The following is a 25,871-nucleotide window of genomic DNA, read 5'->3' on the forward strand; positions in this document are numbered from 1 at the left end:
AGCACTATTTGTAATAGTCAGAACCTGGAAACAACCTACATGACCCTCAACTGAAGAATGGATAAAGAAAATGTGGTACATTTACACAATGGAGTATTACTCAGCTGTAAAACATAATGGCATTATGAAATTTGCAGTCAGATGGATGGAACTAGAAGAAAATCATCCTGAGTGAGGTAACCCAGACCCAGAAAGACAAACACAGTGTGCACTCACTCATAAGTGAGTATTAGGTGTAAAGCAAAGGATAACCAGACTATAATCCATAGCTCCAGAGAAGCTAGATAATAAGACCCTAAAAGGGTTATAGGATTGCCTTGTGAAGGGGAATTAGATGAGATCTCCTGGGTAAACTGAAGGTGGGGGACAGTACAGGGGAGGGGATGGGGGAATGAGAACATAAGGGAAGGGGATGGTTGAGTTGGGTGAGGGACAGAGTGGAAGAGCAATGAAAGAGACATCTTGATAGAGGGAGCCATTATGGGGTTAGGGAGAAACCCAGTTCTAGGGAAATCCCCAGAAATCCATAAGGATGACCCCAGCTAAGACTCCTAGCAATAGTGGAGAGGGAGCCTGAACTGGTCTTCCCCTGTCATCAGATTCGTGACTACCCTAATTGTCATCATAGAGCCTTCATCCAGTAACTGATGGAAGCAGATGCACTGATCCACAGCCAAGGACCAGGTCGAGTTCCAGGATTCCAGTTGAAGAGAGGAAGGAGGGAATATATGAGCAAGGTGAGTGGGTCAAGAACATGACAGGGAAATCTACAGAGACAGATAAACCAAACTCGTGGGAACTCATGAACTCTAGACCGACAGCTGTGGACCCTCTGCCTGTGGGAGATAGTTGTGTAGTTTGGTCTAACTGAGGGAGGGACCACTGGCAGTGAGAGCACGTACCCCTGAGCTGGCTTTTTGGAAACCATTCCTATGATGGGATGCCTTGTTCAACCTTGATGCAGGGAGAGGGACTTGGTCCTGCCTCAACTTAATGTGTCAGGCTTTGCTGACTCCCCAATGGAGGCCTTACCCTTCAGCAGGAGTCCATCAGGAGTAATTTAAGGGGGAAGTGGGGAGAATTGGGCGGGGTGGAGGCGTGAGAGGGAAAACTGTGGTTGCAATGTAAACAAATAATTTTTAAAAAGTATAAGGCAGGAGCTATGTAGACCATAATTCTCACTATTTTATTTTGCAAATGCCAAGAAAAACAGAAAATACTTATTGTGTTCAGAAATTAGGATTTCTGCTTGTTTCCAGAATATGCTTTACTATCACAGCATTGTTTTAATTTTAAAAGTTTTGTTTTTATGTATATGGTGTCATGTGTGCATATATGTGTGTGCCTGGTGGGCACTGGATTCCTTGGCACTGGAGTTACAGATGTGAATTATCGGGTGGGTGTTGAGAACGGAACCTGAGTCCTCCGCAAGATCAGCAAGCACACTAACCACTGAGCCATTCCTGCAGCCCCACATTATATTATTTTAGTAGTAAGACACCCCAAAAGCTACCTGAGAAAGAGTAAGACCATGTGCTCACCTCAGCTCTTTCCAGAGAACCCTCTAAAACACCAGTAAACAGTATGCTTAATTGTCTGTCTGTTTTGGATACAGGGTCTTACACTGTAGCTTAGGCTGGCCTGAAACTCACTTCATAGCCCAGGCTGGCCTAAAAGTCATGCTTATTATCCTGCTTCAGCCTCCCAAGAGCTGGGCTTGTAAGAGCCATTAGGCCCAAATAACAGTCCCCAACCCCCACCTTTTTAAGAGAACAAAATGAAAATGAAAGGAAAAGCAACTGCATCTTGAAAGCTGCAGATCAGAATGACAAGTGGCAAGACTAGACACTGGATGTTGAATGACAACAGAGAAACTAAAAATGCAGGCTTGTACAATACAACCTTCTGGGATGTAGCTAGGCCAGGCAAAAAGATTCCAAATTGTCACTGATGATAAACAAACAAGGACATTGCAGTATGCCGCACAATGGGACCATTACCAACCCAGAAAATCAAATGACGCACTGATATATACTACAGCGTGAAGAGACCTTGAGAACGTTATGCTATGTGAAAGAAGCCAGACGCAAGAGGGATTCATCACATTTTCTATTAGTGAGCAAGACAGATAGATACAGGGGTTAGCAGTAGTCAGGGTCTGGGACAATGAGAAATACTGACTAAAGTGCAGGGTATCCTTTGGGGAGACAAAAACTGTCTTGGCATTAGATGACTAAGCAACACCACAATATGATAAACGCCTTCAAATTGTTGGCTCTCAAATAGCCAAATTTGCCAGGCGACAGATGACAGAGACCTGTGATAATAGTGCTTAGGAAGCTGAGGCAGAAGTGCAAGAGCCCAGCCTGGTGTGCAGTGACATGGTGTCTTAAACAAACATACCTCAGTTATTTATAAGGGTTTTAGTTTCCTTTTTAAAAACTGACATAACAAAAAAAAGTTAAATTTTAGTGGTATCTTGCTGGCAGAAGACAAACTTTTTAGAAAGGACTGACATACATTGAGTTAGACCTCCATTTACCTAGAACATCTCTGTAGACACTGAATGCAGACTCCATTCTAATAGTGGGGCATGCATCCATTTCCCAGGCAGAAGCCTAGGTCACTTCTCTGGGGCTCTGGATAAATTAGAGAGAAAGACCTAGATATACTGACCCCTGTAGATGGAAGTATCTGTCCCACCTGGTTCCACAGCCTTTCAGTCCCAAAGAAACACACAGAGGGTTAAATTAATTATAAACTGTTTGGCCTACTAGCTCAGACTTATTAACTAGCTCTTACAACTTAAATTAACCCATAATTCTTATCTATGTTTAGCCATGTGGCTTGGTGTATCTTTTCTCAGGGCATTATTTTAATCTTGCTTCCTCTGTGTCTCGGTGACAACTACAGACTGAACCTTTCTTCTTCCCAGAATGCTCCTAGTCTGATCGTCCCACCTATACTTCTTGCCTGGCTACTGGCCAATCAGTGTTTTATTAAACCAGTATGAGTGACAAATTTTCACAGGGCACAAATTCATTATCCCACAGCACTTCTCCTTTTTTTCTTTCAAAACAAGAACTCTGAATCTAATCTCCTTTGTTTAGCTTTCTTCTTGACCATTATAACAACTTGTAACCAACACTCTAAACAAAGACAAGCATCCATAATCCATTTTTTGGAAATGTTGGCGTAGTTTTCTAGGCTACATCCTGATGACTGGGGGTGCTGATAATCTTATGGGGACCTAAAGAAAATTCAGGATTATGATCAAGTCCTGACTGGGGTATTCTGTGAACCTGGATGATCTCAGCCAGCAGTCTGGACGCTGTCTGGATGCAGAGGAAACTGTGACAGAGGTGCACTTAAATGCTGGATCACCTGGGCCATCTGTTCCCATTGGAGATTTTTCAGGGGGTCTTCCTTGATCAAATAGTGGGTACCATTTGTAAACAGAGACTGTACTTTCATTTCTCGGCTGCCCAGACCCAAATAATCACAGAAAAACTATATTAATTACAACACTTTGACCAACGGCTCAGGCGTATTTTTAGCTAGCTCTTATATCTTATATTAACCCATATATATTAATCTGTGTATAGTCATGAGGCTGTGGCTTATTGGTAAGGTTTTGGCACCTTTTTCCTTTGGCAGCTACATGGCATCTCCTTGACTCTGCCTACTCTCTATATCTCTGTTTGGATTTCCCACCTGATTTTACCCTGCTAAGTCACTGGCCAAAACAGCTTTATTTATCAACCAATAAAAACAACAAATATACACAAGGACATCCCACATCAGACTCCAAGCACCCCTAAGACATGGTCAAACCCCTACAGAGGGCTCCACCCATGGACAGAGAACTCTCCATCCAGTACAATATGAAAACACAGGCAAGGGTCAACAGACACCCAGGGAAACCTCCAACACAAAACACAATACCAGCCTCTCCGAAGAAACAAACACATACATGAAGGAGTGATTCTGGTAGAACAAAAGATGATCCAACATTCACAGCACAGGTAAAGATAAGATACGCCTCTAGGAAACTTAGAGGAAAATCATTAAAAAGAGAATAAAGAGAAGGGTACAGGGGTCTTTGAGACCAAGCCAGATTTGGTCATTCGCTAGAAGTCCTCAAAGTCCTCAGCATATAGCAATAGAGGATTTATTACAGGGAAGGATTACAGGCAAAATTGCAGAGGAAAAAGATATCAGAGTGAAGACCAGAATGAAGAGGGTACAGTATCAGAAATGTCACCCAAAGGAGCCACATGGGACCAACTGAAGCACCCCAGTCATGAGTTGTGTCTCTTCAGTGACAACATCAAATACTCGACCTAGATTTGCACACTCAGTTGCTTCTATTTCCATTCAATGCTTCATAAAACACCCTTGTGATTACACTGGCATGGCCATCTCAGACATAAATGTAAACACACCCATCCCTCTGCTCCACACACACACACCTTACTTCCTGGTGTCTCAGCATTCAATTTAGTAACTATTTATTCCTCAATCCAGTTTTTATCCCTGTTCTCATTGGAGTCTGAATATTCTTAGGGCATCATCTTATGCACATGTGTACACACACACACACACACACACACACATCAGATAAACACACAGATATATACATATCCACACACTCATTCCTCTTTTCTGGGTATCCCCAAGTCTTTTGCTTTACTATTTCATATTTAGACCACAAAGATGATTTTCCTAAATTGATTATTTATATAGCTGATGATGTCATCTTTCAAATCTCGCCTCCATTGTTCCCAGATGAACGTACATAAGTATAAACAACTCTCCTGTATGCCAACCTGATAATGGTACCTCGGACCTGCAGGTTCTACCATTCTGCTTATTGCTACTCTCTGATTGTCCTACAAGCCTTGAGTGTATCTGTGAGTGCATGGTACTTCCTAGAGCCTATGAAAAGAAAGCCTTAATGCTGGTCCAGCAGTCTTATTTTCTTTAAGAAAGGAGAGTAATTTAACTTAACAGAGTCAAGATTTCAAGCCCCATTACCCTAATGGAAGCTTAGGAGAACACTAAAAACAAGACTGATGGATTGCCAACCACAAAATGCTTTGTACTTAGATTTCAAATCTAATGTCCATTTCCTGGGTACTAAAGTAAATTAGTAGTTGAGATTCTTGGTGGGTCTATTTTAAAATAGAAGATACATCATCTTGACTCCAGGTAAACAAACACCTGCCACTTACCTCAAAACTACTAACTTCAAGCTCTTCAAACTTTCCTGACAGAGACGTTCCTGCACAGTTAACCAACATGTCCACAGGACCCAGCTTCTCTTGTGCCTGGAAGAACAGTTCAGAACATTACATGACAGAATAGAAGAGTCACTGTGTAGAAAAACAAGGTCAATAAATAAAATCCAATGAACCACTAAACCTACAGAAAGAGCTGTTAGCTCCAAGTCACAAAGCAAAATGTAATAAGTACTCATAAGTCAAGGACTGAACTGGAATCACCCGAATAGCCTCTTACCTGTTTTATGACATTCTCCACTTGGTTATAGTCTTGAGACACATCGACTGATATACAAAGAACCACCTGTTTAAAAAAAAAAAAAAGGAAAAAGAGGGAAGGGTTCAGGGCCTGCCAGGAGGCTCATCAGTAAGGTTGCTTGCTACCAAGTCTGATGACTTGAGCCCTATTCCTGGGATCCACATTTTGGAAAGGGAGAACTGACACCTTCGAGTTATTCTCTCTCTCTCTCTCTCTCTCTCTCTCTCTCTCTCTCTCTCTCTCTCTCTCTCTCTCTCTCTCTGTGTGTGTGTGTGTGTGTGTGTGTGTGTCTGTGGCCCTCTCTTGCTCTCACACACAGTAAGTATAAAAAATAATATTGGAGATAGAGGTGTCTAAATTGTGTTTTTTGAAACAGGGTCTTGTTGGTGGAGGTTGCTTGTTTCGTTCCTGGTTGTCCGAGACCCAAAATAATCACATAGAAACTGTATTAATTAAAATCACTGCTTGGCCTATTAGCTCTAGCTTCTTACTGCTAGCTCTTACATCTCAAATTAACCTATTTCCACTATTTTAATATTTACCATGATGTTTGTGGCCTGCCGGCAAGGTTCCAGCTAACAGCTCATGTCTTTCTCCTCTGGCGGCTCTTTGGCTTCTCCTGACTCTGCCTACTTTCTGCCTATATATCTCTTCTAGCCTGGCTAAATTCTGTTAAGCCAGTGATTGAAAGCAGCTTCTTTATTAACCAATGGCAATAAAGCATATTCACAGTATACATCACCATCCCTCTTTCTGTCTAAATTAAAAGGAAGATTTTAACTTTAACATAGCAATGATTACTTATAAACAAAAGCAAGAATTACAATATTTATATCTACTTTATATTTTATAATAACTAAGGAAAACTATAACTGTCTATTCTCAACTCCATCAAAGACCCCAGAAGGATATAATATTACCTAAGTTACAGTAAGTGCATTGTAAGCAAGTTACAAAACTCTAGAATTGACTAGAGACATCTTGCTTCCTGGACAGTTCACCAAAGTTCTTCTGTACCATTGGGGCAATCCATCTTCAGCCTACAGGCCCACAGTATCGAACAGACTTTCCCATGAAGCAGGAATTTCAAAGACATTTCTGCCTAATATTAGCAGTTTGTCAGTCACTTTCTTCTGTGTTCTGCAGAATGTTTTGCAGAATCTTTCATTAAGCAGGAACCCTGAAGGGCTGCCTCACCTTTAGGCAAGTTCACAGTCATTTTTCTGTGGGCCCTGCATGTCCAGTTCATCAGCATAACATCAAGAAGTCCAGGCAAGAGCATTTTCTTGTCCAAATAGCTAACCTACTCCATCCATAGAGGCCCCATCTTCCTCTTAAAGTTATTGGTACTCTCAGGAGCAGACATATCTCATTGTCATGAAAAGTCCTAAGTTCTTAAACATTTTAAATGGCCATATTCTAAAGGTCTCTGAAAGATCTGAAGAATACCTATCTAATCTGAAATATATCTCTTTATAGCTAGAAAACCTAACATGACCATAAGCTTGACTATTATAGATTATCTATTAAACTATATTTTTTTAACTATACATTACATTTTTGCAAATGAGCTCCACAAACAAAATAGCTTAATCAAGACAGAAATAAACATACAAAAATTGACCTAAAATTTGCAATCAATAACCAAGATCCATACCAACACAAGCTTTCTAGCATATCCCCCTTTAAATGTAAACAAACATTTATAAACATATTTGGGGAATTTGGACAGAGTTCTCTCCAAACTGCTTCCTGCTTTAATGTTGGGCAAAGTAATTTTGGGAGGGGCATTCACAGGGACCTTTCAGGGGCTCTTGGTTCATCACACCACATTAGTCTGGAAGGATCCATAGGTTCTCATCCTCTGTGAAAACAAAAGAAGAACCTCTTTTCCAAAGAAATAATCCATAGACTCAAATTTTGAAATCCAGATCCTTTAAAGTATTATGTTGGTTTAATCTTAGCAGACCATACAATGAAATATCTCTCTGTACTTACTCCTGCCCAGTCAAAAAATTCAAAAGAAGCAGAATATATACATAACCCAGATTCTTTGCATATATCCCATTTTTATGTGGCTTATTTTTCTACTCTATTACTTTTTTAAAGTTTCATATTTATTTTACTATCTTACTCCTTTATCTATGACTGTTTGTACTCTTTTATAACTGTCTAGTCTCTTTTTCCTCTCTCTCAAGCCTACATACATTTACCCAACCTCTGACACATTTGGAGTCTTTCCATCTGGATTTGTCTTTATTGTGTTGGTCTATCAAAACTGTTTATAAAAGATGTTTTTTTAAAATAAAACCAACTCTTTCCAATAATAAAAGTCAAATCTGGACATAAAATCTCAGTGTCTGAAATCTCCTGTTGATGTGGGAGAGTCTTCTGTTTGTGTTGATTTCATTGAAATGAAATGAATTTCAAGAAACTGCCTTGGCCCATTTGATAGGCCAGCCCTTAGGTGGGTGGAATAGACAGAACAGGAAGAAGGAAGTGAGGCAGATGGCTCAGACAGTCGCCATGATTCTCCTCTCTGAGATGGATGCAGGCTAGAATCTTCCCAGTGAGCCACCCCTTGTTGTGCTACACAGATTACTAAATATGGGTTAATCAAGATGTGAGAGAATTAGCTAATAAGAGGCTGAAAATAATGGGCCAGGCAGTGTTTAAATGATTACAATTTGTGCGTTGTTATTTCGGGGCATAAGCTAGCCAGGTGGCTGGGAGCTGGGCGGGATGAAAAGCAGGCTTGCCCACGTCGCCTCAATCACTACATCCAGTCAGTGCCATTAATGGAAAAAACACATCTACGAAATAATATGCTGGTATGGGGTTGTGGTAAGGAGAGATGGTGATGGGTGCCACAGCAAACAGGCAGGCATTTGGGAAGTCTGGTACTAAATTTGTATCCCTGGTTCCATGTTAAAGGCTTGGTCTGTGTTGTTATTGGCAGAGTAGCAAGAACTTTTAAAGGCAGGCCCTAACACAAAAGAATTTAGACCACTGAGGTGTGCCCTTGAAGGGTGGAGAGGATATTGAGGACCACCTCCTCCATTTCCAACCATTAAGAGATGAGCATCTTTGCTTTTTTTTGCCTTGTTACACACCCCAAAGCAATAGTCATTTTGAGCATGTGCACAAGGAGACCACACTGAAAAGCTGGCTGACACAACAAACAAAGACGAAAATGTGGAAGCATCTTATACCTATTACAGAACAGATAGTAAAAGTGGTTTGTGCATACAAGTACATATTATATGACAATAACAATACATTCTAGTGAAGGTGGGTATAATGATGCATGCCTATCATTATATCTAGTTAGGAGGTAGAGATTGGAGAATCATTTGAGCCTTAGGATTTGAGCCTAGCCTGGACAGCATAGCCAAAGAAAGAGCCATCTCAAAAAAAAGAAGATAACACATGAAGCTATTTATATCCAGCAGCACAGATGAATTTTAAAAATAATATAGAACAAAGAAATAAAGTTGCATAACACTGCATAAAAATGTTACAATATCATATCAATCTATTAAACTATAAAGTTTATTGGTACCTGCCTAGTTGGAGTAGGGCAGGAATAGGGAGTGACTGCTAACAGTGGAATGGAGACTTCAGTGCTGGGAACATTCCAAAACTGATTGTGGGTACAGTTGCACAACTCTGTATAAAAATTCAGGAAACGTGTGTCTTAAACATTGCAACTGCACACTGTGTGAACAGTCTCATGAAGGCAAGATAAGAAAACAAGAACAATGCCAAAGTTCTAAAAGATACAGAACTTAAAATATAAATATATAAAAAATATACCTTACATATATATGTATACTATTTAGGAGTTGAGATGGCTAGTTGTCAAAATGCTAGTTATGCAAGAGTGAGGTCTTGAGTCCTGGATCCTCAGCCCCCATGGAGTCTCAGTGCTGGGGATGTAGAGACAACCAAGCAGGGGCTTGCTGGCCCACCAGTCCAGTGAATTCATGTGCTCCAGGCTCAACGAAAGACCCTTAAACACTATTTGGGGACACACACACTACCATAGATGACAAAATTGTAAAGAAAAGCAAAGAGTGAACAACATCAAAGCCGAGTTTGAAGTGGTCTCTAAAAAGAGAGGCTGGCGGAATTGGGCACAAGTCTAGGGGAAGAAAGGGTCAGAAACTCCATTATATCCCACTTCTTTAAACTACATTATGGTTGTGCAGTAGCTATCCTGTCACTGAGCAAACATTAAAGATATACATGCAGTGCATATCATTTGGCACCCCAAGTTACACAACTAATTTTTTATAATGTTCTTTCCACCTAAGTAGTTTGTTCAAGTTATTTTTGTTTGTTTGTTTTGTAATCATTTGGTTTCTGTACTAACCCAAATCCTAGTCATTGTAAATAATTTTACCTCTTTAAAAGGCAGCCTAAAATGTATTTTAATTGGGAAAGTCAAAAAAGCCTTCAGTGATCTACCTGCAAAAGAAGCACCCCTTTCTCCCCTTTAGACAACTGTCAATCAGGATAGAAAATGAATCCTAAGGCTCCACCTTACCTGTTTATCATTAATAGAGTGCTTTTCAATTTCTTTCTTCGCCTGCAGCAGCTTGTCCTAAAAGCAATACAGAAAATATTATGCTGTCTGCATTTGCTAAAAAAGGAAAGAAAAGGTAACTGTTGGAACAGATACTATAACCCAGAGTAGCTAACGATGGGCTTGAGAAAGAAAGGAAAAATATGTGACGCTATGGATAAGTCACAGCAAGTTTTAAATTCATCACAGAGATGGAAGAAAAGTAAATGAACTCAGATCCGAATTCACAGCACTCATGTAGATGGTCGTCCATGGCTGCTAACAGCAGTTGGCAGGGACACAGAGACACAGCAACACAGTGTTCTGGGAGTTAAAGGTGTGTGACGGCTTATGTAAGGCAAATCAGTATTTTCCTCCTCTCTTTAAGAACACAGTAAGAAGCAATTACTTTTTTAAAGGACTGGATAATACACGTCTTAGTACTTTCAAAAATACTCCTCAAACTTACAGAGTTACTCAAAACATTGTGAAATTTTTCCAAGTCCTCCATTTTGTTTTGTTATTTTCAAAAAAAAAAAACAGACCTAAGCTTACAGAACCTTAATTTTTCATACATTTAAATATAATTTGAGAGCTGTAACAGAACAAAGGGGGAAGGTCCCAGCACGCAGGAAGCCCTGGGATTAATACCCAGCAAGGCTAAAACCAAGCCTGGAGTAACACAGGACCAGAGGATGTAGAGATAGGCCAATCAGAAGTCAGACAAGGCCACAATCTGCTAGCATGACATAGAGACTGTCTCATGAAGGGGTGGGGGGGAGGCATCTTCAAGGGACAAGCAAAGTTTACAAACACGAATGTCACAACAAAATCATACATTCCTATTGAATGCTGGGACTGATTGCAGACAGTACATACTTACCTGGAGAGATCATATGCAAATCTAAAGAACGTCTTCGTGTCAGAAAGCTCTCCATATACTCAGTCAACACTGCCCTGTGTGAGCTTCTGCTAGCTGGGGTATGGGCCTCCCACCCGCTAGCTGGGGTACCAGCCTCCCACCTGCTATCTGGGGTACAGGCCTCCCACCTGCTAGCTGGGTACCGGCCTCCCACCCGCTAGCTGGGGTACCGGCCTACCACCCACTAGCTGGGGTATGGGCCTCCCACCCGTTAGCTGGGGTACCAGCCTCCCACCCGCTAGCTGGGGTACCGGCCTCCCACCCACTATCTGGGGTACGGGCCTCCCACCCGCTAGCTGGGGTACCCACTCCTTCGCTGCTCTCATGCCAAATCATAATCTTGTTAAAACTCATCAGTGGCATTGCACTACACCCATGTTTCCATTCATGTTAGGGGACTGTAAAGTGTGTATAACCAAGCCAGCCACTTTCTTCTTTTTTAAAAAAGAAACTCGATATTTTAGCCTAATTCTGGGTCATTAGTTTCATGTATTTTCTCCAGAGATCCTGTCTGGCCGGCCTTCCCCTACCTAGGCAGCTGATCGCCCAGGCAGAGGCAGCACAGCTCATTTTCCTTCCCTTCCCTCTCCCTAAAGGGTCTCCTGTAGGCCAGGCTAGCCTCTAATTAGCTGTCTAGATGAAGGTGACCTTGAACTTCTGATCCTTCTGCCTGTATACCCCTAGTGCTGGGGTCATAGGCATGCACTTCATGCTGAGTTCTACCTGGAGTTGACACACACCCCAGGGAAGCACTCAGCCAACCAGGCACGCAAGTGCCAAGCCCCTCTTTTCATTTCCATGTTCAACAGAATTGTCTAGGTCTTCTACAAGCCACGCAGAGCTGCGACCATAGAGCCATGCCACTGCCCCATCCCCAGACCCCGAAGAGGAACGAAGGGTTTTCAGTCACTGCTTTGGCAAGACTACGGACCTCCAATATAAAGAAAAACAGCCCCCTGAATTGGTTAGAACAGGAAAAACTAATTGCTATACATATTTGGAGGGATGAAACTCCCTGGGGCATGTGGGACTCCACAAGATGCCTTCATGCATAGAGCAAATTACAGAGAGAAACGATAGATAAGCACCCCACATACCAACTTCTAATGCTGCCACCACCAGCATATCTGTTTGCCTTCTGCCAGATGTGCTTCTTAACAATGCCTTCATTTCCCCCCTCAGTTCGGGGCTACCTAGAATGATAGTGCCTGGGATGTCAACGGCAGTAATCCACTTCAGCAGAGAGATCTTGGCCTCAATACAAAGAACCAATAGTGCGGAAGTCACACCTTAGATCAGGGAGGAAGGCGTCCCAGCACAGGTGTGGAGCACCAGGACAGTCTCTTGAACTCACTGCGTTAGTAAGTTAGTCATTGGGGACCCTATACCACTTACCTCATTTCGTGCAACCAGAGTTATAACGCTCCTTGTTTGAAGCACTCGATAGCAATGCACTTTCCGATGCCACTGGAACCGCCCTGTGACCTACAAAGAACACCAATGAGACCATCTTAGCACCTGCACAAAGTCCTACTTAAAGCATCTGCGATGGGAACAGTAGGAGTGTAGCTCAGCTGCAGGCCTCGTATTCATGAGGCGCTGGGTTTGAGCTCCATGTAACATTAACGCATAACTGTATTAGGGGTTTTAAAAACTCATCTACAAGCTGGATGTGGTGGCAGCTCACCCACAAGCCTAGCACTCAGTATTCACAGGTGATCATGAGTTTAAGGTTGACACCACAGCATGGGCATTTTCAAGATACAAGGACTACGTGAGGTCTTGTCTCAGAAAACAAAAAACAAACCACAAAACGCGCAAGAACTACAACCTCTTCTTACCAGATTTATCATTTGCATAGTGCAAGAAGAAAGGGCTTATACTTTCACAAGGCCTCCTGCTTTGACTGTTTCCCAGTTGCTGAGCTACAAACCGCCCATCTAGAATTATCTGAGGTCACCACGAGAAACGTGCCCTAACGATTATAGCTAAGAAGAATGCGCTAGTGCTGCTGATTATAATGCAAACGAATCTCAGTTTCCTCACTGCGCATCGACACCAGACTAGGTCTAACGAAAACACGTTACAGGACGAAGGTCAGTGGTAGAGCTCTCCTGCCTAACATGGCAAGAACCCTGGGCCTGACCCTAGCGAAGATGCACGCACGCGTATTACACACCATCAAAGCTGAAAAACTAAAAGGCTTCAGAATACTTCATTTAAAATGCCCTATCAAGGCCAGGCAGAACATCGTGGCGCACACCTTAAATCCTAGTACTCTCTGGAGGCAGGGGGTGGGCAGAGCTCTCTGAATTCAAGCCCATTCTGGTCTATATACTGAATTCCAGAACAGCAGGGTTTATAGTGAGATTCTGTCTCAAAAACAAAACAAAATCCCCCCTCTGGTCAAAACCTAGTCATCATTTGGATACTGTGAAGTATTTTAACTATTCTTAAGCTATGCAGAAAGAGCTTTCCCACACTATAATGTTCATATCATCATGAAACCCTCCGACCAGATATGTATCTCGGTGTACTTGAGAATACCTCATTTTCTCTTTAGCCTGACCTTGATTCTAATGGACAGATTTTACTTGTAGATAATTAACCAAATGTCTATTGAGGGATTACTATAAAAACATACCCGTTGCCTTGGCTAAATGTTGTCTTGAGGTGGCCTTTGATATCAGGATATTTTTATGAGCTGTTTTGGGGTTTATTAAAATTCAGTCTTCGTGGGTTTGGCAGGGCCTCTAAATGTCCTCACATGCGTTACAATGCTGCCTTAGCTGTTGAGCACCCCTATGTCAAACTCACCCCTACTGTCCCCTCAGAACTCAGTTAACACGTCCCTACCTGGTTTGTTGCCAAACGTACCTTTCATAGCATCTGGATATGTCTTGGCTCCTGGCTGGGCTATCAGATCCTTGTGGATAATCCAAACCAGTTCATCTCACCATCACTGACAATACCATCCCTCACTCAAGCAGGTACTAAAGACATACTTTCCTTAATTTGCAGAACATTCTCTAATTGCCATTCTCATGAAAAAATACCTATTTATTGTTCAGTAAATTGATGGAAGTAAAAATGAGGTGACCAAGAACCTTTACACTCCAAAGTATTGTGTAAAAAATCAGCCAGGAGTTCAGGACACAACAGAGTTTATTCACTTTAAAGAAAACTTAAAGACCCATATCCTACAACTTATAAAGCTGTCCATAACAGGAGTAAGAACTGGATTTTAGATCAGCGTGCATAAAAAAAAAAAAGAAAAAGAAAATGAGAAGATCCATGCCCTGCAACTTATAAAGCTGTCCATAACATGAGTAAGAACTGGGTTTTAGATCAGCGTGCATAAAACATGATGTTCTAGCCAAGCCAGCGACTTCTTGACTGACCTGTGAGAATGCAGTTAGGCTAACTCTAGACTGTGATGTTCTGGATGCTACGAGATCTATTCGGAGGTTTCACATGGCTGAGAAAATGTTAAATGTCATCGTCCGACAATTGGTTAATAGAAGTGGGGTGGAGGGCACTAAGGTAACAGTTAATTTTCCTTCCTTACATTCCCTCTTAACCAATCAGCTGCGAATCCCATTCAAATGATCCCTTCTCACAGCACACAGCTCTCACTACTGGCACTATGAGCCCGCCTGCTGCTGGTAGCACTACTCTCGGTCATCCAAAAATGACTGAATGAACACTGAAACAAGCACCTAAGGGCGAGAGACTGGCACAGCCTTCACCGCAGCGACCAAGCGGCAGCCTATGGAACTGTCCTACAATTAAGTACAAGTGGTTCATGCTGACACACAGGTGGAAGGTGCGGCTGTTCACGCTGACACACAGTTGGACAGTGTAGGGTAAGGCTGTTCACGCTGACACACAGTTGGACAGTGGAGGGTAGGCTGTTCACGCTGACACAGAGGTGGAGAGTGGGGTAAGGCTGTTCACGCTGACACACAGGTAGACAGTGTAGGGTAACGGCTGTTTCATGCTGACACACAGGTGGACAGTATAGAGGGTATGGCTTCCTCTCCTGATAATATGTCGCAACTAAATCACATTTTTTTTATTTTCAGGTTATTTAAAAAAAGGCAGATGGTGACTCATATGCATAATTCGTGCCACGTCACATAATTTATAGTGATATACATACATTTTGTGGCATAGAGATTATTATATATATATAAATATATAATGTTTTGTACTAAAAATAGGATGCTGAATAAGATCTTATTGTCTATTAAACAGCCATTACCTAACCCGTGAAAGTGATGGGAAGTGGGACAGAAGGACATATCAAGGTTAGTTAAAAGTACCTTGTAAATGTTGGTCAAAAGTTTCATTCTGAGCCGGGCGGTGGTGGCGCACGCCTTTAATCCCAGCACTCGGGAGGCAGAGGCAGGCGGATCTCTGTGAGTTCGAGACCAGCCCGGTCTACAAGAGCTAGTTCCAGGACAGGCTCCAAAGCCACAGAGAAACCCTGTCTCGAAAAAAAAAAAAAAGTTTCATTCTGACTTTGGCTCTTCTTCCTTGCCCCTAGTTGAGCTACTCTTTGCAAGCACAAGTTGTGAGATAATTCAGTTTGGTGTGGATGTAGGCACACCTGTGCAGAGGTCAAGGGTTAATGCCTAATGTTTCTTCACACACCTCCTACCTTAACTTTTGAGACAGGGTTCTCACTGAACCTGGAACCCACTCGTGTGTACAGGCAAGCTGATCAGTGACCTCCACAGATCTTGGCCCCGTGCTGTGACCTCCTGGTGCTGGAGTTACAGACATAGGCCCAGTGTCCGTCTGGATGCTGGGGGCTTTAACTCGGGACCTGATGCACTGGCAAGCATTGTACCAACTGAGCTATTTCCCCGGCCCTTAAATGTAACCTCTTTAGTCATGATTTTGAAGCAGTTCTCTTGTGGATGTAAAACTTCAAAACTTGGCATGATTATAAAGTCTGGCTTTCTCTTTTTACTAACTCCTTCCACATCATGCACAGCAGCAGCTGGGAAAAACTAATGATTTTACAAAGGATAAATGAATGGAAACACATGTTGTCACCCACAAACCCGTGTATGGGATAAAGCACACTAAAATAAATAGCCACCGTATCAGTGGAGTGAGAACTCAGTTGGCTACATTCACGTAAGCCATCTATGGACACTCAGGGGATGCATGGTACCAGTTTAGAAACTATCTGCCCTTATTCACAACTCCTTGCCTCAGTGTGCCTCAGGTTTTGCGGTCCATACAAGACATGGCCAGGGTTGAACTTGGGGGAAGGGACATAACTAAGCCTGCACATTAGGACTGTGCGAGCTTCCGGCCAGAAACAAACCAAACTACTCATGTATGTCTCCTTCCATCTTAATACCCTAACTAAGCTGGTTAGCTCATCCTTTAGACTCCAGAAAGACGGTAAAGGATTATATTGGAGCAGCAATCAGCAAGGCTCCCGCGGCTGAGCTCAGAGACAAGCCTGCTGGCCCAAGCTGCCAGGCCACCCTCAGAAGTGTCACTTCCTAGAACCCTCTGGCCCTTGGTCACCTGCACATGCCACCCTCCAGTCTCAGCTTCCAGGGCCAGTCCCAGAGGCCTGGACCCTTCCTTGCTGCTTAGGACTCCCTGGCAGTGGCTGCTCCCACTCGGATTCGCGCCCTCATCCTGCCAGCCACCGACCGCTGTGTCCTTGGCAAAGTTTCTCAGTCTCCCAGTGGACTGACTCATCAGGAGAACTGAAGACCCAAACAGTTCCGCTGATGAGCGAGCAGCACAGAGCCCCAGAGCCCCGGGAACTGGGCGGGCGCCTTCTCGGTGGCACTGCTCTGCAGCCCAGGGAGGAGCCTGGCGCCGCCGTGGGCGGGTTCCTGAGGCAAGGAAGGGTAGGGCAGTGCCGGGGTGGCGGCAGCAGGTGAGCCTTCCCACTCGACTACCCCTTCCAAGGACCGTGGCCTCGGTGGCCCAAGTCCGCCAAGCAGCCCCGAGCAAGAGCAACAGGAGGCCACTCACCACTACGTGCGCACCGGGCAGCGCGAGGGGCTTGGGGCTGATGAGCGGCGACACCATGTAGAGGAGCAGCACGAAGGCCACGAGGCCGGCGGCCGCCAGCAGCAGCATCTCTCGTCCAAACGACCACAGGCAGATCACGCGCACTAGCTCACGGAGTGTTTGGGTTTGCGGGCGAGGGCGGGACGGCGGCGAGGGGAAGAGGAGGAGCCGGGGCGGGGCGGCCTCCGCCGTCGGACTGGCTTTTGGGTCCGCGCCCCCCAGCGTCGGGACTCGGCTGCGCAGGCTCCGTATGGGTACCGTGGGCCCTCCCGCCAACGTCGCGGGAGGTTTGCAAACGGCGGCTTTCGGATCTCCGGATCTTGTCTCGTGCAAAGATTCCCGTGATTCCACTCTGAAATCCGAGATTCCAGTTCGTATATTCCTGGAGCACTGAGAAAATGGTCAGGGTTTACTTTCGCTGTGCGCCTTGACTTGGGGTTGTGCTGACTGAGGACAGTGTTCACCTTGTTACCAAGGCAGATACAATCGAAAACAAGCCGTGGTGGCAGAGATTTAATTCGCGTACCGGAACATACGATTCACCGATTTAACGTGGTTTTAGTATAGAGAGTGTCTAACTATGGCCACAATCAATTTGTCGACCACCACAGAACTCCTGTAATCATTGGCAGTTACACCCACCCCATTTTCTCTTAAATCGTGCCCAGTCATAGGCAATCACAGAGCTGTCTCTGGATTCGCCTATTAATACAAATGGAGTTCTAATAATATGCCATTTGTTGTGCTGGCTTCTTTGACTTAGCATAAAGCTTTAAAGTTTCTTCTTTAGTATGCCTAACAGAATTTAATTTCTTTTTCTGCCGGTAGTATCCTACTGTAGGCTGGATCACATTTATTTCATTCATCACCTTTTGCTCACCACCCCTCCTCCCAAAACAAACGTTCGAACAACCCTGCTCCTGGGCTCAACATGTCGGGACTCTGGCTATGAAACCTGAAGATGTGTGACCACCCTGCGGCCCACATGAGAGAAGACTCCTGGAGGTTGTCCTCTGGCCTCCACTAGTGTGCATGGCCCTCACTACCACCATCACACTCACTGGATTAATTTAGTAAACTCTACGGCAGTGTATAACTTCGTATACAGCACGTGTGTGAATGTTTGTGTGTGGGTGCACGTGCACATTTTTGTTACTGTGTTGAGACCCAGGTCAATTGCTGGCTCTTATGCAAGTCTTCTTAAGCTCAGAGTTCCAGACTTTCTCACCCTACACTCCAAGACTTCTTATCCTCTGTATTACTAAAATCTTTCCGCTGGATACTTCTTTTGGGGGAAGGGGGTAAGGTACGTATTTTTGTTTACTAACTTTGTTTTTAAAGAGAAATGTAGTTGTGTTTACAAACAGCAAAAGGAATTGATCTTTTTCTCTCATTGATCTCAGTGCGTGGGATTAACCTGATAGATTTGAGGACACAGTAGTCTCCTGAACTTCTAAAACTAGTTGTAAGTTCAAGGGTGCCCAAACCCTTCTACTGAAGGGAAGTTTGCTGGACAACCTCCAGAGCTCCAGAAAGCTGTTACACTTGTGGTTATGTTTATCACAGGGTCAAGACACAGAGCAGAATAGGCCAGGCAGAGTACAAGGTAGTCTGGGTTCTCAAACACAAAGCTGCTGTTGTAGTTCCTGGCTAGGTGTATTGCTGTAACCAGCCTCCCTGGGAGACCCAGAAAGACTCAAGCTAGGTATGTTCTGCCAGCTACCTTTGGTCATGACAGAGCCAGAATCCAGCAATGAGCCCCAATCTTTTGACTCTTCTGTTGTTGCTATTGTTTTGTTTCCTGAGAGAGGAGTCCAACGCTGGCAATGTGGTTAGACTGTTACCAACCAAGCAAACTCACCTGCACTTTCATATCCAGAATTTTGATTGGGACCTCACCATTAGCCTTGACTGAAAGATGTCAATATGGTGGAACTCCCTCTTTAAGCAAACTGGTAATGCATGACCCCAAATTAGGCTCTTGCTATATCCAGTTACAGTTCATCATGACCACATAACCAAAACAACTGGCAGGATTATACCACTTTGGGTTGACAGGTTCCCACCGGACTGTTCTGGGGTGTAGAACATACTTGAAAAAAAAATGTCACGGCACCTTTGGCATGGTATTCAATGAAAGGATTTTTAAAATAGATTTTTAATTAAAATATATCACTTTCCCCTTCCCTTTTATCCCTCCAGCCCCTCTCAAGTCCCTTCCCCCAAGTTCCTTCCATGTTCCCCCTCTGGGATTAATAGCTTCTTCTCTGATTATTAGTTATATATTATGTATTCACAGATCTATAAACACAACCTGCTGAGGCCATTTTTGTTGTTTGTGGGTGTTTCAAGCCTATTTTGAATTGGAAAACTAACTGGGGGGTCCATCCCTGGGATCTGAGAATTCACCCTCTTTCAGCAGTCACTAGTTGCCTGTAGTTCTTTGTCCAGGGCGGGGATGACCCCTAAATCATCCCCACTTCCTCACTGGCATGCCTGCCAACACTGCTGTTGTCCAGGTCTTGTTTATGCAGTCCTTCCTATGCTAGACTGTTTCACAGCACACTTCCAGGTATTATGGCTCTTATAATCTTCCTGTCCCCTCTCCCATGATGCTCCCTGATGTTGCAGGAGCTGTGATGTATATGTATCGATTGGGATGGGCTCCCCATGATATTGATCTCTACATGTGTCCAGTGTAGTTTTCTGTGGTGGCCTCCATTTGCTGTAAAGAGAATCTTATTGTCGGCTTATCTACAAGGAGAAAGAGCCTCTGAAACTTTATCTGTGTTTAGAACAGATTGCAAAGGGGAACATAATCCTTTGACTCTGGGAAAGGCTGAGGAGTATAACCCTATCTGGACAGACTTCCATTATAGGGCAGTATGCATCTCTTTGGGCTCATTCAAGGTCTTGTTTGCCCGGTAATAATTCACAGCTCCTCAAAGTCTCCGTCCCACCCCTCCCCTCCCTGGGGCTAGTGGGCAACCGCATCCCCGGACCTTGGCTTCCATGCTGACGGTTTGATGCTCTTTCCTGTGCACTTTCCTTACTTTTTGTCAGTTTATTCCACTGGAAAGTCAGAGAACAGAGAGGAAATGTCCCTGGCCCCTAGCGTCCTTTCATTTTCTAAAACCAGAGAATGGTCTTCACTCATCCTGGCATCTAATACAATTAACCAAAGAAAATAATGAAATATTCAGTGTCTAAATATATTAAGTTCTGGGGCATCAGGTCAGATCCCAGAACCGAATAATGAAATTCTGGGGAACTTTGATGACATGTATAAGGAGTTACAGTTTAGCTATCAGGCTACCAAGAATGATGCCTTGTTTTGATTGCCAAATGAAGGTATTAACAGCTGCATACACTCCTTGTCTTTGACAGCAAACATCCTTCCTCCCTCAAGATTCCAGATGGCTTCTCTTCTTAGGTATTTTGAAATCCAGGTATGATTTTTATTGTCCTCAAATTTCACCATTTGAATTACATAAAAGGTAAGATAAACATGGTCAGAATCTAGACCCAATTACAGAAGGTGTGCGGCGGTGAGCATAGGCACTTACTCTTAAATTCAAGAACAATTTTAAAAATCCTACATGACTTCTTAGTTGAATGAGTCCTAAATCGCCCCACCTTGCACACAGCCTGCAGGTTCTTTTCTGAAAGATAGGACAGAAATGTGTATGGGTAGTGATTCCATGAATCTGGCCTACAGAAGCCTCAGGCACAAGCTGCGCTGTGCCAGCACTGTACATGCTTCCAGTTTAGAAAGAGCTGCGAGACCCAGCTAGGCTGACTGAGCAGATCAGAGTCTAGCTTTGGCACAAGATTAAATGAGACAATAAAAACAGTCAGCATATATTTTAAGACAATGTTTTTTAAAAACATTTAAAAATCTTAGAACACAAAAGAAAAAACTAGTAAAAATTGTCTTAAAATGGACTAGGAAGACCAGAAGCTCATAGGGGGCTACGTTCCTGTTGCCACTACCCAGACACACGTTACCGCCTCATTCTCGGTTGCTGTAAACTATTAATTGGCTTCTTCTGTTGTTAAAAATAAAAACTCACTTCATACTCATCATGGTGTCTATAACAAAGCAACAAGGACAATAACATGTTGGCAAGAATGAAGAGAGTAGAACGCTCATGCTTTGCTGGCTGGAATGTAAAATGATGTCGCTAGTGTATGACAGCTTAGAGTATCGCCGAAAGGTTGAACACAGAATTACCAAGTGACCCACAAGATCTACTGCTGGGGATGGACGTGGAACAGCTGAACGGGAACTCAGACGGATGCCTACACATCAGTGTTGACGACAAAGCTAGAGAAGCTCCAAAAGTCTAGTAACAAATGACAGACAAACCAGTTATTCTCAAAGTGGGATATTAATGAGTCTTAGAAGATAATGAAATCCTGAAAACATTGTGCTTGCTGAAACAAGCTGGACATCAAGGACCAAATATACAAGTGGTCTTAGGTGTCTGACTCATTTCATTTAGCACGATGCAGACAGATTCATAAAAAACAGTGAAATAAAGGTGACCAGGAGCTGAGAGTGGCAGGGGATAATGAGAAAGTCAGAGACAAGATTAATACTGAGGGCTGAACACTACTGAATATTCTTAGGGCCACTGAATCACACACTTCCAAATGACTGCAAGGTAAATTCCATAACATACTTTTTTTTAACCATAATAAAAAGAACATAAACAATACTTCAAGAAATTTAGAAACGAAGAACAAAACAAATCAATTCATTTTATTATTCAGAGATAATTGCCATTACATTTTGGTCCAAGACTTTCCTCATGACATTTTCTTGAAATAACTTCACAATATTTGTTTGGTAGGGTTTATTAAAATAATTGTTTTTCTCTGTGTATTTTTTCCCCATAAGAAGGCAGCCAGGGTGTTATGCTCTCTTGCCTCATATAAACAAAGAGTAATTGTCTAGAAAATACTCTCCTGTCTCTTAGCTCTCTCTTGCCTCAGCGATCACTGAAGAGATTAAGCTAAGTGGCTTCCAGAGCAGTAAGAGAGAAGGAACTTTGCAGGCAGAAATGGGGACATGGGTCTCCTCTCACAGAAGTATTGGTTGTCTGATGGTTGGAGTCACCATTCTCTGACCTCAGCTGCTGTATTCCTGCACTTACAGGCTAAGCCCCAGAGGAACTGGTAAGAGCATGAGTCTGGGGAAGAACTGAGTACACTCCTTGGCAAGTATTTTTCTTAATGTATAATACATGCATGTGTTTGCAGTATGCAAGGGCACAGGCACACAAGTGAATGCCATAGGAAGAGTGTCTTCCCCTACCACTATCTGCCTGATTGCTTTGAAACAAGGTCTCTCATTATTGGAAAGCTATAGATTTTGGCTAGGTTGGCTGTTGTGATCCAGCTACCCTCACTTCCCCTGACAGATCTTCAGAAGAGAGACTGGCAGAATCACTGCAGCAAGTGGAGGTCCCATCAAGATCTGGAAAGTGGGTATATGTGAACGGGGTCACTCCGTCTGCAGGCTAAATTGAGAAGCATACTGGGGAAGGTAATGTGTTTTTTTTTTTTTTTCATCCACAGAGATACTCTGAGGGATATCCTCCAAAAGACTAGCAAGTATAAAGAAGAGGTGGGAGGGTGAATTGAAAGGTCTCAAAAAGTAACTGAAACTCCTACAGCAACAAGGCACGGAAGTAACAAGGAAGTCAGCAGGAGATTTTGTACAGGAGGGGGTTTAAATGTTGCAGACTGGGAACAAGCCAAGTCAGATTAAAAGGAGTATGTGTTTCTTCATCCCCAGAGATGCTTTGAGGGATGCCCTCTGGAAGACTGGCCAGTAGGGAACTAATAAAGAGGAGACAGGAGGGTGAATTGAGGGCCCCCAAAAGATAGAAAGTGTACAGATGTATGTTATTGTATTGATTGTGTTGTCTTTTGTGTTCTGTACTGGAGAAAGACATTTGATTCTGGGAACTGCTAAGAAAGGTATTTTGACTTTAAAATATGGGCCTAAGGATTTAATGCTTTGGAAAAGAGGTTCTGCTTTTGTCTCCACAGAGGATGAGAACCTGTGGATTCATTGCAAATTTATGTGGTTTGAATCACGGAGACCCCCCTGAAATGTTGATGTAAAATACCCCCCTGCAAGAATGCAGCACCTCTGCTCAGCAGGAAGTAGCCAGACAGGTTGACAACACCCAAATTCCCTAAAAGATTGTTAAAGTGGGGCCCCTTCAATGGTTCTGGAGCAGGAGCAGCGAGCCTGCTTCCCTGAGTTCTCTCCGCTCCATGCAGCAGTTTGGACCGAGAGAGAGCGTGTCTGGGGCCGGAAGGCAGCTGGAGCAGAGTTTTGATAGATGGCTGTGGCAAAAGGTATGTTGCCCTGGCCCAGTCGGTGCCTTGCCTGGGGGACACCATGATGATGTCAGGAGTATCAGCAAATATGGCAACAAGTGCTGAACCATAGAAGATCGGCAGAAGTTCCCAGACTGTGCAGGCCCCTGAGACTGTCAACCAGCTAGCTAAAAGAGTCAGCAATGCTTTGGACATTCAAAATGATCTTAATGGACATATTCAACTGGGCATATTGACCTTGAACCAACAAGTGGCTCTGGTTCAGAAGCAAGTGAACTGTCTGGACTTTTCAACTGCTAACATGTACCAGCTTTTATCATGTTATGTGCATTACTCATGGCACTGTATTGCATGCTTCTGCTACTGTTATGGAACTCAACTGTCATATGAGAGGGGTTTGGAATACTGCTTTTGTTAATTTTACCACCCAGTTAGTGCATGCTAGATGGTTGCAGTGCTGGTCTAGCTCATTGGCACTGTCAGTCCTGGCCATACTTGGTTTAGGGCTATGTGTCTGGTTAGCCACGGATGGGCAATACTTTGGTATAGTGATAATGCGAGCAGGCCTGCTTTTTGTCCCGCCTGGCTCCCGCATGGCTAGCTTTATACCCGAAATAACAACACACAAATTGTATTCATTTCAACACTGCCTGGCCCATTAGCTCTAGCCTCTTACTAGCTAATTCCCACATTTCTATTAATGTGTATTGCCACTTGACCGTGGCTTACCGGCATGAGTCTAACCACAGTCTGTCTTGGGTAGGAGAAGCATGGTGTCTGCCTGACTCTTTCTTTCTTCCAGCATTCTGTTTGGTCTACCCCACCTATCTAAGCTGCTGTCCTATCAAAAGGCCAAGGCAGTTTCTTTATTAACCAATGAAAGTAACACATAGACAGATGACCCTCCTATATCACTTTGGGGACAGGATGCCACCTAAGACAGGGAATATTAAAGGGCTATTCCCCACGACAGGTAAGGTATTCCAGCCAAAGACAGGCACAGTTTAAAAATAAAATGGGGGGGGGGAGTTGTGATCCAGCTGCCCTCACTCCTCCTGACCCACAGGGGAACTTCCTTGTGGTCTGTAATTAACACTGCCTCTTGGACTTGGTAGAGTATTTTGAGGGAGTAGAGGTCTAAACAAGTCTAACAACTTTTCTCCAGCATAACAGACCTGGATTTAGTGATCACATGTAACTATAAATTCTTCCCCTATGTAATTTGAAAATTGGAACCTGCATTTCCAACAGGAGTGTCTAAAACTTATGGAAGGTTCAGTTAACAGCTACAGAAAAAAAAGTCAAAGGTTAATTCTCTGTCCTCTACTGAAACAGAGCAGAAATCTGGGGAAACTAGTACTTTCTCCTTGTGCATGTTTACACGTCCCTTTGGAGATCAACAGCTGCTGACAGGAGTGCATTGTACTTGTGTCTTTATTACTCCATCCCTATAGAACTATCACCCTGACATTTTCAGTTATAGAATTTTTGATAATATTCTAGACTTTTCACAAATGGATATGTTTTGTGTATTTACATTGCCATCTCAAGCATTTAAGAATGCACTGACAATTTTATAGACATCTTTGGATTGGGATTAAATTCTACTGTTGTGGCAACTTCCAAGAAATTTCTGTATTCGGTGCCTTGGCTTTCAGAATAGAATGGTGTTCAGTTGCATGTGGGGAGGACAGTCATGGACTTGTTCAGATTATTCACACCCTGGTGCTAAGTGTATAGGCAATGCCAACATTCAGTCAAGCATCAAGCTCCCTCTTCAAAATCTTCCAGTCTTGTTGAACCACACTTGCTTTAGAGAGGTCTATGTCTGAGACAGTGTTTTTTACATACCAATTTTGAAATAACATTATTGTAATTCAGGTCTCATTCCTCACCTACAAAGTTCAGCATGAGCCTTTTAAAAGAAAGGACCCTCACCAGCACAGACTCCAGAGCAGCAGCAGCATCACATCTGAGAACTCGCAGTTCCATAATGTTACCTACCAACACATTCAGACCTTTCCAGTTCTATCTTCCCATTTTATAAACTAGGGTCCACTCAAGGTTCAAATATTCTGCTGTCTTGAATTGTAGCTAAAATGTAAGAGTGTGAGAATCACTACCCCCCCCCCCACCAACATATACACCCAACACTGTCTTATTGGAGAAACAAGCTAATTTTCTGTAGAATAGCCCACCTATTTTGACTGATTAGTTCCTTGTGTTCTCTTCCCAGTAGATTCAGCAATCAGGTCTACTGGCAGATTAGGTTCAGATACATATTTTTGCTAAGATGCATCACAAACACATTTCATGTTACATGTGATTAGGAAGCCCATCAGTGTTTCCAATCCATATTTTTCTCATGTAACCTTGGCATTCTTTCTGGTGATAGGAGGAAGGGACCCTTGTTCTATCCATTTGACACTGGGT

At 43.3% G+C, this 25,871-nt stretch overlaps 1 protein-coding gene and 1 long non-coding RNA gene across 2 annotated transcripts in view; one reads left to right on the forward strand and one right to left on the reverse strand.

Moving 5' to 3' along the window:
• The window catches only part of Kdsr (3-ketodihydrosphingosine reductase), a 45,389-nt gene extending 28,145 nt beyond the window's left edge, over nucleotides 1-17,244 (reverse strand). The window contains 7 exon segments of the mRNA XM_038349190.2: nucleotides 5,235-5,330; nucleotides 5,521-5,586; nucleotides 10,091-10,147; nucleotides 12,426-12,451; nucleotides 12,454-12,508; nucleotides 16,855-16,856; nucleotides 17,039-17,244. Coding sequence (XP_038205118.1) covers nucleotides 5,235-5,330; nucleotides 5,521-5,586; nucleotides 10,091-10,147; nucleotides 12,426-12,451; nucleotides 12,454-12,508; nucleotides 16,855-16,856; nucleotides 17,039-17,150 — 414 coding nt within the window. The 5' untranslated portion in view covers nucleotides 17,151-17,244.
• Nucleotides 16,942-24,112, forward strand: LOC119827470. Its single transcript, XR_005287679.1, has 4 exons — nucleotides 16,942-18,387; nucleotides 20,469-20,530; nucleotides 22,508-22,570; nucleotides 22,665-24,112. It is a non-coding gene; the product is annotated as an uncharacterized LOC119827470 (long non-coding RNA).
• The last annotated feature ends 1,759 nt before the right edge of the window (nucleotides 24,113-25,871 follow it).

This window comes from Arvicola amphibius, chromosome 12 (genome assembly GCF_903992535.2).
Source record: "Arvicola amphibius chromosome 12, mArvAmp1.2, whole genome shotgun sequence".
In the NCBI taxonomy this organism is placed as follows: Eukaryota; Metazoa; Chordata; class Mammalia; order Rodentia; family Cricetidae; genus Arvicola; species Arvicola amphibius.